Source organism: Lolium perenne, chromosome 4 (assembly GCF_019359855.2).
Source record: "Lolium perenne isolate Kyuss_39 chromosome 4, Kyuss_2.0, whole genome shotgun sequence".
In the NCBI taxonomy this organism is placed as follows: Eukaryota; Viridiplantae; Streptophyta; class Magnoliopsida; order Poales; family Poaceae; genus Lolium; species Lolium perenne.
In genome coordinates, this window is record NC_067247.2 from 179,669,725 (window position 1) to 179,687,269 (window position 17,545).

A 17,545-nucleotide genomic window follows, 5' to 3' on the forward strand; every position below is an offset into this window, starting at 1 on the left:
CATCGTATTGGGCTGCGTCGGACAGAAGGAGGCTTTGGGACGCGCGGCTGGAAACGGAATTTCGTTCGGTGTCTCAAATACCTTTGGTGAACGCTTTGAGGCGCAGCTGGAACTAAGAAGGTGGACTTGCTAGTCAACCAGCCCGGCATACGCGAATGGTAAAGCTTAGCTTGGCTGTCGCAGCCACCGTGGTCCTTCTCCACGGTGTCGCTTCTTAATTATATGTCCACCTAAGAGCAATTCCAATAGTGCAGCCGGATGCTGGCTATAAGACCAGCTATAGTTAGCTTATAGCTAACTTGTACAATAGTTGGCTTTAAGGATTGATAACTTTATGTGTAAAAGGCCCACCACACATACTCACAAAGTGCCTAGGAGCACGTGAAGAGCTGGCTCTTGCATGAGAGCCCATCTCTCTTCTCTCTCCACTTCTCTCTCATCCACCTAAGCAAAACAATACTATTTTAATTCTTATAGCCTGCTGAGTCAGCCTTATTGTACTTGCTCTAAGGCGTAACCAGTCTTTAATAGTACTGTACTGCGAATCAGTCCGATGGTTTGTTTCGTATCGGATCACGATATAGAGTGTTTACCCTAAATTAAGCGCCATGGAGTTCTTCTCCACACTAAACTGAACGGCGAGGCATTTTGTTCCTATACACAAGGCGCAACTGAGCGCGGCTGGCTCGGGTGTGCCGGCAACGCCCCTGGTCGCAGTACTGGGAGATGCATCATTCAGCACCAGTAAGAGCCAAGAATTCCCGGAAAACAATACTGAAGACAATAATTAGACAATATTTTCATATAAATAATAAAATATATGTCTCAACAAGCAAATAATAACACAAGCCTGAGGCAATTGGATTCATAACTAGATAACTGAAGGTGCTGGTAGAATTCTAAGGTAGGACATACTTACTGCTCCCTCCTCCTTTCTCCGGGCTTGGGACCGGCTATACCCATAAGTATTACACTTTTCATGATATAGGCGGAGTTACCTACCCTACCAAATAAAAAGTACAAGTCCATACAAATTTAGGTTTAAAAACATTACAAATGAAGTAGATAAAAACTGCATTTTTTCTTTTTCTTTTTTTCAATTTTTTTGGATTTTTTCTTTTCTTTTTTTGGAATTTTCTTTTCCATTTTTTTTTTGGATTTTCTCCTTCCTCCTTTTTTTTGACACAAGATAAATCTGATAGTATTTGTGCGCCCATAGATCAATCACCAGGTTGCAATTTCCAAGCCCTTGCAGTTAACTTCCTACAAAATAAACCAGCATACAAGATAAGCATAATGACTCAAAATTTAAAAAGAAGAACCAGATTAGACTACATAAAAGGTTAAGATCTAGTTATTTGCCAAATTCTTAACAAAACTGGGGTGTGTGCATCTGTCAAACGACATATGGCCATGAAGATTACAATCATGCTGGTTTTGTCATTGATTGTAGCATATCTTGCGCTGCCGCTAATAATATATATAGCAGATTTTTTTCAAATCAACCCACTCTAGTAACTAAAAAGGACAGAGTTGTACAATACATTCCCTTCAACACATTTCAAATAGATTGAAACTAGTATCATCGCTGTCTATTTACAGAAGCACACAATCTCGATACCCATTCAAATGGGCACACTCAATTTCAAAAGAAAATAAAGAAGAAATTATCTACTAGAGCTCTTTTAGGAAATGTACAATCACAATAGATTGAAACATTTTACGTGCTTAATGTTAACACTATCTAGACAAGGCTGCTACCAAGACCTTATTATAAGTGTAAGGGTTTATGCAGTTCGTTGTGCATTGCTAATAGGAGTATAATAAGCTAGTAAAACAGGCAGCTTCTAAAAAATCTTGTCGGTCCAAATTATCTTAAGTAGAACACTTATGACTGTAAATTATACAAGGTGAAGTATGGCCCCTGACTTGGCATCAATCGACTAAAACTAGAGGAAATAACAATAGTACAATACCCAATGGAATATACACAAGACTCAGATCAACTCAAATTTGCTTATAGGATGAGGGGCGTCAAAAATGTTTGTACCGAACAAAAAAATAAGATGAAATGTGCTCTTTTGTCAAAAATGTCAAACGGCCTGGGTTCTTCCTTTTATGGAAAGAAAAGAGCACAGCCTGCCAATGGATGCAAACCATTGACCGGACACCCTTGGTGCCGTGGATGGATCGATCGGGAGAGCGCGCGCGTACTTAAAACTCGTGTCGTATGGGACTCGGTCTACGCGCAAAGCCTGCCCCAGTCTCGTTGAGTCGTTCGTTCAGTGGCGTGCGCTCTCCCGGTCGTAATCGCAACGCAACCGATCAATCCATATCCACGGCACGCCGCACGCACCAAGAGATCTTGGTGCTGATACGAAGAAAACATAAGCTAAAGCCAAACGAGCGCCACAGCCGGCCTGCACAAGCGGAGGAGGCAGATAAGAGATAACCAGCCTGAGCAGGAGCGGACGAGTGTGCCAGCGCAGAGGGCCACAACCTTGCTAGGAACATGATCGACCCACTAAGAGAAATCTCTACCGGCATCCTCGATTGCGGCCCGATAGTATTTTAGAGGCCGGTATAAGGGGCTCGCCCCAAATAGCGCCGGCGCATTTTCGAGCCCAATAGAAGCACCGGCAACCCGTGCCACCCCCTTCGCGAAGAGCGCGAATCGGGCGCGCCGGCGTCTCGCGGTACGACGTTTTTCGTGGGTGAGGGCGTCTTGTCAGCGAGAGGATGCGACGGTTCGCATCGGAAACGGCGTGGGAAGGTTGGTCGTCGGCGTTTAATGGTCTCCCGCGTGAAAACCGAGGCGACGATGAGGGCGGCGACTGGCCACGCGGCGTCCATTCGCTTACACCGCCGTAAATGCGGGTAGTTGGCACCCCTATTAGTACGTACGCCGTCCACCGTCACGGTGCTATCCTCTCATATCCACCACCGCCGCCACGCCAGTATCTCCTCTCCACCTCAAAAATGCCGCGCTGTCTTAAAACGACGTACTCCATGCTTGGCCTCAACGGCCGCGCGCTGCCTGCGGCGCCTCCACCACCGCAGCCGGAGCCGGAGCCGCAGCCCGATGCGGACTACAGCTCGGACGACACAGTGTATCCACGGTTCGCGGTGTGGCACGAGGCCTACGTCGCATACGCGGAAGCTGAGGCGGCGGAGGAGGCGGAGTAGTGGGGTGAGAAGCCGCAAGCCCGCTCCGACCCTGAGCAGGCGACGATCCTGGCGTCGTTGAACGCGTAGCGCTTCCGGAGGTTGAAGGAGGAGGAGCGGGAGTTCATCAGTGACGCGAACCTCAAGCATGCCATCAAGATCTCGCGCCAGCGAGCGGCCACGGAGGAGGCGGGACACCTCCTCATGGAGGCAGAGCGACAAAAGCGCTCATCGCCACTACGAGGCGTTCGCCCGCGAGCAAGCGAGGCGCGCCGAGAACGAGGCTTCTCGGCAAAGGCTGGCAGCGTGGGGACAGCGCCGCCGGCAAGCTCTTGCGACGCCGGTCGCTATGCTCCACCGCTAGATGCGTGAAGCAAGGGCCGATAGGTGGGCATGGACGCATGCGGCAAAGGGAAATAACGATGACGAGGCAGGCCCGTCGCGCGCTCCAACCGAGGCCAGTAGATTAGGGTTAAGTTTAAGTTTTATTTAGGTTTAAATTCGAGTAATTTTTGTATAAATTTTGTATGAATTCCGGTTTTAAATGTCATAACAAGTTTCAAATTCTATCGAGGCCGGCGTATGGAGGCGCCCGTGTGGGAGCAGCATCCCCAAATAGAGCATGCTCTCCCGGCGGCGACCCCCATACGGTAGTGCCGACACCTCTGCCGGCACCAATTTGGAGGCCGCCGGTGAAAATGCTCTAAGTACTACGAGTCTACAAGACTGCAACCATGTCACCGGTACCAAGAAAAATAATGCAAGCCGATAATGTCTAAAGTACCCTGCTAATGAATGGTCACATCTGATTCAATACTACTCCACCAAATAAAAGCACAGCACAGATAATCTGTAAAACAGAAAATGCCTAGTTCATGTCCATACCTCATGCCTTCTCAGTCCATATGCAGTTGGACATTACTACCAGTCGTAGACATCAAGGTCTTCACCGTGAAGTTGTTTGTGCTGCTGTTGAAGCTGTGGAATCCACAGCGAGGATAGCTCTTTCATATCCTCGTCCAGCCACAGCTGTTGCAAATTACCCAACCCCTCAACACACCTCAAGCTTGGGCAATCATTTATCCGCAGCCTCCCCACCTGAGAAAGGTTCGACACCCTCTCCAGCCTGTCGCATCCCTGGATTAGAAGCGACTCAGAGAGGAACGGGAGGTCCTCCACCACCTTCAAGGAGCTTGCTCCTTTTATATCGAGCACTTTCAAGCTGGTGGCCTCCTGTGCTAGCTGTCGCGGGAGAGATCCCAGCTTGGGGCAGCCCCTAAGTTCCAATCTCTTCAATCGTGGCAGCAACTGCATCCCTGGAGACGGGGCTTCCCCCTTTTGTATCTCAGCAGATCCATCCTCTCCCTCTTCCGCTGCATCTACATCTCCCTCTTCAACAAAGGACCACTCCTCCCAGTTGGGCATATCCGAGATGATCAATGATTCGAGCTTGGGGAAAGCAACAACCGCATCCGTGGATCTGGGATTAGCCCCCCTGCATCCCATGAATTCGGGTCCAATCTTGGTAACTGCTACTGCTCCCCCAATTTTCAGATATCTGAGGTTGGGCAGCTGCCCGATTGGTGGAAGATGCACACATGAATTGCAATCTATGAGTTGTAAGTACATAACTGAAGACACCTGGGTGGTACCAAGCCATGTGGGATACCTCCGGCCAAAGAATCTACTGATACATAGATCTTCCAGGTTCTGTGGAGGGATTAGCTGCTGAAAGATCTTCTCAATGTTGCTAACATCTTCCTCTGAATATGGTTCATTTGTACGTTCTGTACAGAACAGATTCAAAACTTTGAGATGTTTTTTCTCTGTCAGCAATGAATCTGTACTGTAAGGAGTAGCCCTTTCCAATTTAATCATATCAAGCTGCCTTAGCTGTGAGAGATGTGCCAACTCCTCCAACTTCCATCCATCTTGTGTTTTACCATTATCACCTCCAGCACCAACAGGAAATCCTTCTAAATCGTTGATGAATTTCAATCTGCCTATTCCTTCTGGAACCTGATTTACTGGTGTATCATCCAGACCAAGGCGCCTTAAATTGCACAATCGTGTAATTGCTAAAGGAAGACAGTGCAGAGCTTTACACCTTTGCAAGTTCAATATCTGAAGATTTATGAGGCAACCGATGGACTCCGGAAGACAAGATATTTCTGTACCATCGAGATCAAGTAGTCGTAGATGGATCAAACTTCCAACACAATCTGGAATGTGTTGTACCAGTGAGTCACTCAGATCCAAAACACGAAGATACGGAAATTTCATGAAAACTGTATTGTCAACTCTCCATGGCTGGCGGTCAGTCTGGAAGGTCCTCACCTTAAATTCTCCATTATCCATGCTAGGTAACACTAATAAATCCTTCTTGGGGATAGCAGTAAGGCGTCGCATTTTTGACATACTGCTAACCATTAATGATTCCGGGTCGCCAACAAAACATTCTTCTCTTGATAAATGACAAGCTAGATGCCTTAAGACGTCATGCACTTTGCATTTCGCATGGTCAAAAGATGTTTCATCTGGTTCGAGAAGATTCCGATGGATTAACTCATAGTAGTACTCTTCTGCTGTATCTTCTAGTAGTTGCCCTCGTTGTTCCTCTACAAAGCCCTCAGCAACCCATAATCTGATAAGATCATCACGGAAAATTACAGCATCTTCAGGATACAATGCACAATAAAGGAAGCACTGCCTCACATGATGTGGTAACTCATTGTAGCTCAGATATAAAGCTCCTTCTATATCATCAGGAAGTTTGCTCTCTGACCAAGCACCAATTAATCTCAAAATATTTTGCCACTCATTTTCTGTTTGATTTTTACTTGCCAAAACACTCGCAATGACCTTGATGGCAAGTGGGAGATAGCCACATTTACGAACAATCTCGATTCCAGTGCTTGTCAGATTGTGTACTTCTTTCTCTGCAACAATATCCATGCTCTTCCAAAGTAGCTCCCATCCCACCTCTTCTGACATTAGATCAACTTTATGGGTATGCTCTGTATGGATATTCATTGCAATTCTAACATCTCGTGTGGTTACTAAAATCACTGCTGTATTTGCACTACACAATGGAATCTTTAGTAGATCGGTCCATACATTAGATTTCCACACATCATCTAGAACAAGAAAGAAGCTCTTGCCATCAATTGTTTCTGCAATCTTGTTCTGGAGCTCTGCTATGGACTCACCTTGCTCTTGATGCACCCCGATATTTCTGAGAATCTCTTTTAGAAGATTAACTTCATTGCACTCTTGAGAAACACAAACCCATGCGTGTTTGTTGAAGTTTCCTTTTATTTTTTGATCATTGTATATTTTCTGGGCTAGCGTTGTCTTTCCAACCCCTCCGGTACCAACAATAGCGAGCTTATAATTCTTATATCCCTTCTGGGCAAGCACCAAATCCACCAGTTTTCTGCTAGAATGTACAATCTCCTTTCCCACAAGGTTGGGTTGTACAATCTTGGAACTTAATCTCTGTTTGGATGTTGAGCCTTGGCCAGAAGGTGCTATACCGGGATGTAGAAAACTGTTTCCATGCTTTGAGAGCTTCTCAATTCTTTTGTTGAGGTCTCTGATCTTAACAGCAATTTCATGACGCCTCTGAATTCCAGGAAAGCAAGATAAAAACGAAATGTCCCAACATGGATTTGATTTTCTAGATGATGATGTGTGATCTCTTAGTAGCTTGCTTCCTTCAAATCTGGCCGAGTCAACAATATCATCAGCATCATACATAGCATCTCTTAGCTCACTGATCCAATTTTGAACTGCTGACTCATGTATCATCCTTTGCTCGGCATCATAAAGGAAGCATTGTATTTGTTTTATTGTTCCCTGCAATTCTTCGAGCTCTTCTTTTACACCGAGAATTAGTACGGCATTCTCCACAATGATTTCTTGCAACTTTCTGATGCATGATCCAACCAAAGGATCTAATACAGCTGCCATCAGACCAACAGAACTTGATGAGGGAGATCTATCAAGTAGCTTTCTTCAAATTATGACGAATTTGTTGGCTGGCAATCAAAACAAAATGTGTTAAGATTGCTTGAAAACTAACAAGGTTAAACTAAACTAGTTTTACAACAGCCACATACATTGTCATTTACTTTTGCAGTTACAGTTTAAGTAAATTCGAATACTGAAGATAGGGACCCCATCTTTTGCACCGCATGTATACCTGTAGCTGTCCAGAACAGTGGAGGAACTAGCTCTGAAGTCTGAATTTATACAAGATGGAACCATGTTCAAAGCCTACACAGCTTATTACTTTCTCGCATGTTACTGCAGTAGAATATCTTTTTGAATTCAGTGGTATGGTTAGCTGGTTGCCCTTTCAACTTTTATTTGTCATATTGGTTTTCTTAGTAGATAGGAGGTTCCGCAGTTGGAATGATACCTGTCCTTGTACAACCCAGGCAGTACCTAGTACCTCAAGGCCCTGGTGCTAAACTCAAAATTAGGCCCAACGTCTAAGAAATGCCACTATCCAAATTAGACATTTTTATATCATATGACTGGAACATGTGTTTTTCTTACAACATTAGAAATTCACACTAAAATAATAAGCACCTTGTCCCTCATGTTCATCATGTTCGTACATTGAAATAAACATGAGATTGATATGAATTTTGATTAAATGTGGGCAACACACCCCACTGGCATCATGTGCTTATATTTTGTTTGTTTGTATGCCAATATTTATTTCTGTTTTGCTCATTAACAAGATTTACTGGTATGTATTACTCCATCGAAAGGTCATTTTAACGGGCAGCTGCATAGCATAGAGATTCGCATGTAGTATTCTATTAGTTACATAAAAACTCTATTTCTACCGAGTGTCCAAGCCTCGCAAAATCTTCTGTTGAGTTAAAATTGTAACCATAGATGAATCGTCTAGCTACAGCTCTCATTTGTCTGACCCATCTTCTCGATCGGTCACCAGCTGCAGGGGCGGAGCTAAAATCTGTCGCGAGTACATGTATCACCTGTTATTTCTCTACCAGGACCAGCGCCATGTGCGTGTATTTGGGGTAATCTCTCGCATGTGAATTAGAGAATAAACTAGTCCACCGAACATGTCACTTATACGTACATGTTAGCCAGTTAACCTCGATACACAGGTTGCTCCTGATCGAAGATAAGGCGACGAGATTATGCTAGCGGGCAGCGCTGCGGCAGCCGCTGGTAGCTCGACGAGAGGACTATTGGGCAGCAAACAAAGATTATTGCAAGGGACTGTGATTAACATGACGCCTCAGAAGAAGAAGATATATCCAAAGCACTCGATCTTGGTGAAGTGAAGAAATATTTTCAAGCGAAGAAAACAAAGCAAATGCAACTTCGTCCTCATAGACGCAATTAGTTTAAGTGGTACCCCTCTTCTATTATGTACCATCTTTTATTATTTGTATCAACGTATCACCTAAATGGCTCATGACTAATTCATCTTATTTTTTTCAGGTTTTCTATATAATAATACATCCATACCTTTAATAATTCAGTTGTGAGTTCGTGTGCAAGATTTGTTTGGTGAGGTACTTTTTGCTTGGTTGGATGACCACCCTATTGCTACATTAGGATCTCAACGTATTGACCCAAGGGAGATGAAAAGAAATCGGTCCAATGTATAAGAATAGCCAACAGATAATTCTGTGTCAATCACCCAAAAAAACCCATAGATATTTCATGCTTTTACAGCTAGAAAGAAAAGGTAAACATAAAAGGTTGTTAGATCTTTATAATAGTACGATTCTTACCTCAGGAACGAATCTTTCAAAACGAAATAAACATTGGATGACAAGAGTCAATAGCAATCATCTGGCAGAAGCAGGTTGCTCCATTGATCAACCCATCGCCACTTTAGATCCTGATTAACCCATTGCCACTTTAAAATCACGATGGACCTAGCCCAGGGGGTCAAAAGTAACTGCTGGAATAGGCTGGTGCACAGAATAGGTAACAGCCAGTCAACAAAAGAAAGCCTCACTGCAGGAGAGTGGAAAAGGAGAAGCTGAAGTGAATGTTTCCTTTAAAACAAAGCTAGTTCAGCGAATGCTAGGAGATTTCCAACTGAGCAGAGCTATAAGAACTAGAGAAAATACCTGACTAAAGGTATGCTGATTAGAGTGCTGAAGGAGGGAGGGGTATATTCATACATATTGTTCCATCCCAATAGAACCTTGCTACGCAGGCTAACAAACAGACAGGATTATCACACCGATCACGAAAGCTTAGCTGCATTTGTATCATTAATTGGTGCAAATTAGGTATGAACTAATAAAGGTGAAGACAAGAAAGAGAATGAAATATGTACTCTCTATTGATCACACACTTGAGCTTACCAGTTACGAGGGAGAACGGATGCAGGTTGGAAACCAATGGATGCAGATCCAGAAGAATGGTTGGAAGTCAAAGAGCAGTGCCTACAGAAGCAACGTGTTCTTGCATCTCATCAACAGTTTGGGGGTACCTTGCGCAAAATAGTATTGAGATGTGGCCACCCTGTTCCGATGTGGCCACTAACTTGCAAGGGATGCTTATTGGTACTGAATGCCAACTGCTAAGCTGCTAGGCTGCTTAGTGGCACCGAGTATTCATCAGGACCCTGCTTACAGGTCTAGTATCTTTATTATGCTAATTAGCTGGCGATGTGATCTGGTTACCTCCTTGAGATTCCATGAGAACACACCGGATTTCCCGTCCATGGTATTAGTTTAGTCTTGGCTGATCACGTACGCTGTATGCAAGTTGTACAGTTTATAAAGTAGTACTGAGGACTTTGTTAATTGATGGATCTGGAATCTTCCCACGAGGGCAGCAGACCAGCAACTCCTTTCCATTCCCACCGTTCTGTAGTATGTAATGGCGCCCATGTGTATGCAAGCTGCACATTTTGAAAGCAGCCCAGACAACTAATCAATGTTATAACTAATCGATCTTATCTAACCCGGGAAAAAAAAACCTACTGAAGTCGATGGTACGGTAAAAAGAGGCGACAACGAACCTACTACGAAGACCCCAGTAATTTTCCCCCATCCTGACACCTGCCCTGAGCAGAGCATGGTTCGCTCCCCAGGCAAAAGCAGGGCCATCCGTCCCTGAGCGGAGGGAGATTCCGTTCCGCCTCCCAGGCGAGCGGCGAGGTCAGGCATCTTCCCGCTGGGCACCACGACGGCGACGAGAGGGGACGGAGACCACCGGCGACGGCAAGGGGAGTGATTCGCCTGGCCTGGGCTTTGAGCCTTTTGCCACAGCACCGAAAAACAGCCCAGATCTTTTGCGAGATTTAAAACGGCGCAGTTACGTTGTGGCTCAACGGTTGAGCGGTTGAACAGATAGAAACGGCACGCCAACAAGAAGGCTCTGTACAACTGGGACAACTGGACAAGGCTTTGTCATTAGTTGTGGACTAGAAGGACCGAGCCCGTCTTGTCACGCCCGCTTTTCTATCTTAACGTTGTGCTGGAGAGCATGGATTTTTAGGGGAATAAACGAACATTACAGAATTAGAAGCCGGCCTGGTGCAAATACACAGTTCTATAAGTATGGGAAACTGAACAAATAAATGAAAGGATGCACCGTGGATTCAATTTCTCCGGGTGACCGGCCCCCGCGTCGCTCCTCCCCTGGGCGACACAGACGGCGACACAAATCGCGCCGGCAGCCACCCCTCCCCATGCACCACCTCCCCTTGCCGTCGCCGGTGGTCTCCACCGGGCAAAGCCCACGTGGAGCCAGCGGCGGCAGGGTCTGTTTCTTCTCCGGCTGGCGGAGGCTCGCTCGCGGGTTGGGGAAACCGCGGCGACGGGATGCGACCCAGGTCTTGGCGGCTCGAGGAGGAAGATGCCGCGCTGGGGGCGGCGGCGATGGTGGTCGCGGCGGGCGACCTGCGACGTCCCGGAGCGCGGCTGCTGGCGGCGGCGTGACGGGCCCGATCTAGGCTCGTCTTGGGCCGGGCGGGCCGCGACCTATGCGGAGGCTGGGAGGCTGCCTGGGCGCCTGGCGGTCGGTTCTGGGGCAGGAGGTGGCGGTCGGGGCGTCGGTGCTACGTGTGGGATGCAGAGGGGCTTGAGGCTGGAGCGGTGGAGCATGGCTCGCTGGGTGGGGGAGGTCGTGCTGCTCCTCTGTTCGGCATGCTCCAGGGGCGAGGAGGCTGGGGCGGCGGCCCCAGGGCTGCGGCTTGGGCGCGGCCTGGCATGGCATTTGACGCAGCTTGAGGTGTTGCGATGGATGCGGCATGCAGTGAACCTCGGTGGTCGACGACATGGTCGGGCTGCACCTTGCGGCTCCCAAAGCTTCGTGGTCGGGTTGAACTCCGGGTGAAAACCCTGCACCGACTTGGTCGCTGCCAATGACGGCGGCGCCTTCGGGCGTCGTTTTCCTTCTTGTTGGCGTCGTTGTGGAGTTTCGACCCTGACCGACGCGAGTGGCTTCAAGTTCTCCGGGAGAAAACCTAAGCTCCGTCGGGAGTGGGCGGCGGTGGCGGACGCGCCACTACCTTGTTGGAGGCGTCGCCTTGGAGCTCTTGGCTTTTGCGGTGCGATGTGTTGGCGGCGGTGGGGGCACTTGACTATGTGGTCGCGGGCAGGGGATGCCGGGGCAGCGGCCCCGGATGGTGGTGGCACTTCGAGGTGGCGGCCTCGATCTCCTTTGCAGTTGCAGCGGTCTTATGGGGCGAGGTCATGTCACTGCTTGGCTCTGGGTGGTGATCCTGGTGCTGCGTGGGCGCCAAGGTCGTTGACCCGGCTGGTTCGTCTTTGGGCTATGCGAAGGTCGTCCTGGATGGTACGTCGGGGCGGCAGCCCCGGAGCTAGAGGTGTGTCTGTTGCGTTGGTAGCCTGCGTTGTGTGGATGATGGGACTCCTCGCTTGTGCGGTTTTTCGTCTCGGTTTTTCTTATAAACCGGGCAATGTATGGTTTTTGGATCCGATTTTCCTTATAAACTGGGTCATTTTGTGCATAGCACTCTATCTATCTAATCGGACGGCAGATTCGACTGCCTTTTCCTCAAAAAAAAAAAAAAAACTGAACACAGCAAATGAAGAAGACATCAAGTACTTAGAGGTGCATGGTAAGAGTGCCTATTGGCTGGACCGGAGAAAATTTAAGGAAACAAAATATAGAAAAATTGCATCCGGATTCAGGAACACATGGCCCCCATTTTCTGCTCAATCTTTCTATCACGTAGAAGCCAGCTCACAATTCTGACACAAACACAATCAAACACCATTGGCATGCATTGCATGCCGTTTTATTCAAAAACATCATATTATGAATTAGTTAACACCGGGTGCAACCTTTCGATGCAGAGGTTGAATTAGTTAACATAGCAGATATTTAATTGATCGCTTATGAATTAGTAACACGACAGCAAAAACACAAGTTAGCCTATGAGACTGTTGGCCATCCTACTATGATTTTATTTCTGATCAGTCCAGACTTTCTAAGCATGTTTCATTAAGTACTTCCATCTTGTACATTGACATCTCAGCACCATGGAAAAACTTCTTAGCATGTTCATTCCAGGTGTAACCAAGAACCTGCGAAGTAATAGAATCAGAATGTACAAAACATAAGAGCAAAAGTAATACTAGAATCCATGCCAAATTACTGCATTATATTACTATGCAGTAAATCAAATGTGTGAGGCATTACCACGGTCTATTGGCCAGAATAGCTTTCCTTAACCTGGAACTCCCCCAATCTTCTTGATTTGATCATGGTGTGGTGACACGTTGGAGCTATCACCAGTAGTATGTAAATCTGTAACAAAACTCAACCCAGATAAGGCATTCGTACAATATGTAGGCAAATTCAAGCAAGCAGCATATACTTAATCAGTATGCAAACCATCTAAATGCAAGATCTAAAATATTTTCTCATGCACATGTGAAAATTAGAAGCAAGTCAGGATCTTGTACAGAAGTAAGCTGATGTAATTGAAAAAAAATAGAATTAATAACCATTTCGTATATCCACTGGAGACTTGACGGACTTACAAATACACTCTCCAATAATGGGAATAGTTATCTGTAAAACTTGGACTGGACATGTGACATGGTCTGATGAGCTGCAGATCTAAAGATCTGATAGAATAATTATGGCAATGTTGAGTAAGTGCTTACTACACCTGATCGAGTCCCCCAAAACAGAAACCATTAAGTGTGGATGACATATGAATCTAATATAAAGTTCGTTTTGCCAGAATATTATCTGTAGAAAGCAAACAATACTATTGGCATGAAAAACTCACGAGACACCAGAACAGAACGTAATATTAGGAGGCAGACGAACAAATCATCTTATTGATGTGTGCAGCCATCAAGTACTAATGGATGCTTAAACAGACACACTGTAGCCTTTTCTCCATACTTGAAGAAGTAAGCTGATGTAATTGAAAAAAAAAAGAATTAATAACCATTCTGTATACATACCCATTGGAGACTTGACAGACTTACAAATACACTGTCCAATAATGGGAATAGCTATCTGTAAAACTTGGACTGGACATGTGACATGGCCTGATGAGCTGCAGATCTAAAGATCTGCTAGAATAATTATGGCAATGTTGAGTATGTCCTTACTACACCTTGTCCTTACTACACCTTGACTGAAGTACATCATACCATATCTTGACTGAGGGAGGTCAGCAAGCTCCCAGGTGCGGTTCTTCTCGACCGCATCCATCTCCAACTGCATGGCGGCGCGCCATGCTGCGTCTTTCTCAGCCTCTACAAAGGACTGAGGCTCGCCGTCGTCATGCGCAAGCTGCAGCTGCGCCTCCGGGTCGCGTGGCACCTGTCCCGGCACCGGCTAGTCGCCGAGAAGGTTCTCCATCGTACGGTACCGCAGCGGCTCGCCGCCATGCATGATACGCATCGATGCGCTCCCCGTCGTGAGAGAGCGGGGAAGCGAACTCCACCGGGTTGTGCTCAACATGAGCTGGTGTAGACGTGCCCGGAGAGTGACTGTCGGTGCTAGAGTACGTGGTGATGCCGGCTATGGTGGTGTAGCAACCACCGGGGTCGATGGAGACTTGGGGACCGAGGTAGGCAAGCTTGTTGAAGAAGAGCTGCCTACTCCCCCGGCTGCCTCGAAGTGGACATACTCGACAATGAAGTCGTCATACGTCGGAGTCGAGCTGCCCTACACCGCCTTACCCCATGCCCATCATCGCCCTTTGTTGAACACGACGTCTCGCGACGTGCGCACACGCTGTGTCTTGGGGTCGAGGATGCGGTAGGCCTTCGAGCCCTCCAAGTAGCCAATGAACACTCCTGGAGTGCTCCTGTCGTCATGCTTGCCGATGTGGCCGAGCTCCTTGGTGAATGCGAAGGCAGCCGAAGACCCGCAGGTGGGAGACTGCCGGCTTTCGCCCATGCCAGGCCTCATACGACGTCCTGCCGTCGAGAGCCTTAGTAGGCCAGCGGTTGAGGATGTAAACGGCCGTCAACACCGCCTCTCCCCAGAAGATAGCCGGCATCTCTCTGCTTGAGAAGGGCCCGAGCCATCCCCACAACCGTCTGGTTGCGCCGCTCGACGACACCGTTCTGCTACCAGGGCCGGTCCTAAGCTTTCATGGGCCTGGGGCGAGACTAAAAATTTTGGGCCCTTACTATAATTTTTTTTTTAAAATATGAATGTATAAGATATCCACACTAACCGGTTCCTCATCTACATGAAAATTAATATTTTCCTCTCTAATAGCCCCTTCTCCACTAATGTATCTCTTTTGCTTTGTTATTAAGACTATCTCAATTTATGGAGTCATAAATATCCACACTAACTGATTTCTCATCAACACTAGGAGATTCTGTAGGAAATGAATTGAACACGTGCTCATGATCACTCACATTGTTATCATCCGCTTTGATGTTAATATTGTCTTCAGAGACCTTATTTTCTAGATCAACTTTATCTTGATCCCTGCAAGAACTAGTGCCAACTCTTCTGGATTTGTCAAAGTGCTCATGTTACTCTTCAAAAATTTATGAATAGATCTTCTATGTGCTTCCGTGAACTTCTTTTTTTCCTCTCTCAGCTTTCTTTTGGCACAATCCTAACAAAGGTTTTCTAAGCGACATAACCTAGCTGAAAAAAAGAAAAACAAGTTGTAACTGAAATTAGGCCATATAGCCATAGATTAAGTAGAGAACATATCAGGAATTCAAAGATCGGCTGTAAAAAAAGAATTCAAAGATCAGATCACTATACCTGTGTTAGATTCTTTCAAGTTTCAGATCTCTGTCCTGCTCCTGCCGCCGGCTGCAGTGGGTGATTTGACCGCACAAACGGAACTAATTGGCGGCGACTGGGAGTACTCGACAGAGGGTCAGAGGCCGAGATGCGAACCGTTCCTTTCCTGATAACCTGATCGCTGATTGGGACGCAATTTACACAAGTAGGAACGCAGGTAAACCTGTTCGTGGAGGCCCCCGGACGGCCGGACGCGCAAAGTGATCCGTTAGTGAAAAAACAAAGGCCAGCCTGAGTTCCTGCCGTACTCGAAAATTCTAGAAAAAGGCCGATCTTTGCGAAGGGAAGATAACTCGCTCCGCACGCGATAAGTGTCGCGCTGTGGTGCCGGAAAATTCCTGGAAAGTGGTCTCCCTGCTCGCCACGTGTCGCAAGGAGAAGCAAAGTGGGGATGAGGGTGGAGAGAGAAGCCAGAGGGGGCTGCGTTTTTCCCTTTATTTTCTAGATTCGTTTTTTTAAAATGAAATATCTCGAGAACCGTAAGTCCAAATTACGAACCGTTTTCACTTTTGAGATCCTGGCGTCGAGATCTTCAAAACTAGATTCCATGTTGATAGGTTTCGGCATACTTTTTTCTGTACTTCCAATAATAGTATGGTTGTACCTGTGGTGTGTACCTAACTGTACTCGTGTTTCAAGTGATAAGTACCTCTGTTTTTTAGTGTGTTTGGTGCAGTTTTTCCCTTTTCTCAGTAACTGTACTCGTCCGTGTGTTACCTGTATTTACTCGTGTGCGCGACTGTACTCGCTCGTGTGTGCGACTGTACTTCTGTACATGTACTTGCTCGTGTTCACGACTGTACCTGCTCGTGTCTTGTTGTACTGCTCGTGTACGTATTTGTATACGTACATGTACACCTTTCGTGTGCACGATCAGTACTTGTTCGTGTCTTGATTTGTACTGCTCGTATGTCTGCCCCATGTACGATCGTGTGCGCTACTGTACTTATGTACATGTACCTGCTCGTGTGGGTGACTGTACTCGCTCGTCTGCGCGACTGTATTCGCTTGTGTGCGCGACCGTACTCGTTCATCTGGATGACTGTACTCGTCTGTGTGCGATTGTACTCGCTTGTCTACACAAATGTACTTGTATTTGTGCTCTATATGTAGTTGTATGTGTGCATTACCGTACTCGAAATACAAACATGCATGCAGCGTGGTGGCTACGTTTTCTGATTTTCACATGCACTTAGCACGGTGTGGGGTGCGGCCTCGCGTGGAGTGCGGCCTTGCGCTGTGGGAGAATGAGGCCAGCTAGCGCGAGTACGCGGAAGGATGTACCTAGCTAGCACGTACTCGAGAGGAAGGATGAGCAACGCGTACTCGCGTGCGGCCGCGCGCGTACTAGCGCGAGACCGGAGGAGCGCGGACTCGAGCACGCGGCCGCGCGGGACGGGACTCATGCGGGATGCACACGTGTATGCACACGTGTCAGCTTTTGGTGCGTTTCGCGGGACGTATTTTTCCCTTAGCGGAGGTTGGTCTTTTTCTAGTGGTACCCTGCGCTTGGGGCCTGGGAACCAACGTGAATATGCAATGGGCCCAGTAGTACTAGTATACAACATATACCTGGGGAGGGCTCCTAATTTTTTTGGGCCTAGGGCGGCCGCCCCCCCTTGGGCCGGGCCTGTCTGCTACGGGCTGTAAGGCGCGGAGTAGTGGCGCTGGATGCCTTCATCGACGCAGTACGACGCGAATTTAGTCACTCTGAATTCGCCGTTGTTGTCGGTACGCAGCACGCGCAACTTGCGGCCCCTCTCCGCCTCCGCAGCAACATGTGAGCGCTTGATGGCGTCCGCTGCCTCTCCCTTGCTGCCGAGGATCACCGCCCACATGTAGCGGGAGAGGTCATCAACGAGCAGGAAGTAGCGTCGTCCTCCTGGTGTGGCCAGTGTCACCGGGTGACACAAGTCCCCGTGCACGAGCTCGAGCTTCTCCTTGGCTCTGAAGCTCGCCTGCTGGGGAAACAGGAGTCATCTCTGCTTCGTCAAAACGCAGACGTCGCAGAACTATTCCACATGGTCAAGGCACGGCATGCCTCGCACCGTCTCCGTGGTACTGAGCCGCTTCAGGGCCTCGAAGTGAAGGTGCCCGA

The 17,545-nt window shown here is 47.4% G+C and overlaps 1 protein-coding gene and 1 long non-coding RNA gene across 4 annotated transcripts; both read right to left on the reverse strand.

Moving 5' to 3' along the window:
* Positions 1 to 787: 787 nt before the first annotated feature.
* Positions 788 to 10,282, reverse strand: LOC127294554 (putative disease resistance protein RGA4). Of its 2 annotated transcripts, none has more exons than XM_051324396.2 (6): positions 10,196 to 10,282; positions 9,534 to 10,075; positions 9,294 to 9,426; positions 8,949 to 9,131; positions 4,051 to 7,205; positions 788 to 1,263 (listed from the first exon to the last, which is right to left on the reverse strand). In XM_051324396.2, the coding sequence occupies exon 5, from the start codon at positions 7,135 to 7,137 to the stop codon at positions 4,087 to 4,089; it is 3,051 nt and encodes a 1,016-aa protein (XP_051180356.1). In that variant the 5' UTR covers positions 7,138 to 7,205; positions 8,949 to 9,131; positions 9,294 to 9,426; positions 9,534 to 10,075; positions 10,196 to 10,282; the 3' UTR covers positions 788 to 1,263; positions 4,051 to 4,086. The 2 variants fall into 2 exon arrangements, with proteins under 2 accessions (XP_051180356.1, XP_051180355.1); XM_051324395.2 differs by having other exon boundaries at positions 8,949 to 9,177.
* A 2,243-nt stretch (positions 10,283 to 12,525) lies between these two features.
* Positions 12,526 to 13,617, reverse strand: LOC127294559 (uncharacterized). 2 transcript variants are annotated; one of them, XR_007846754.2, is made up of 3 exons: positions 13,191 to 13,617; positions 12,847 to 12,954; positions 12,526 to 12,731 (listed from the first exon to the last, which is right to left on the reverse strand). It is a non-coding gene; the product is annotated as an uncharacterized lncRNA (long non-coding RNA). The 2 variants fall into 2 exon arrangements; XR_007846753.2 differs by lacking the exon at positions 13,191 to 13,617 and having other exon boundaries at positions 12,847 to 13,165.
* Positions 13,618 to 17,545: the final 3,928 nt, after the last annotated feature.

Coding starts and splice junctions, on each gene's coding strand:
- LOC127294554 (XM_051324396.2), bottom strand. CDS start 7,137: ATGGCAGCTGTATTAGATCCTTTGGTTGGATCATGCATCAGAAAGTTG.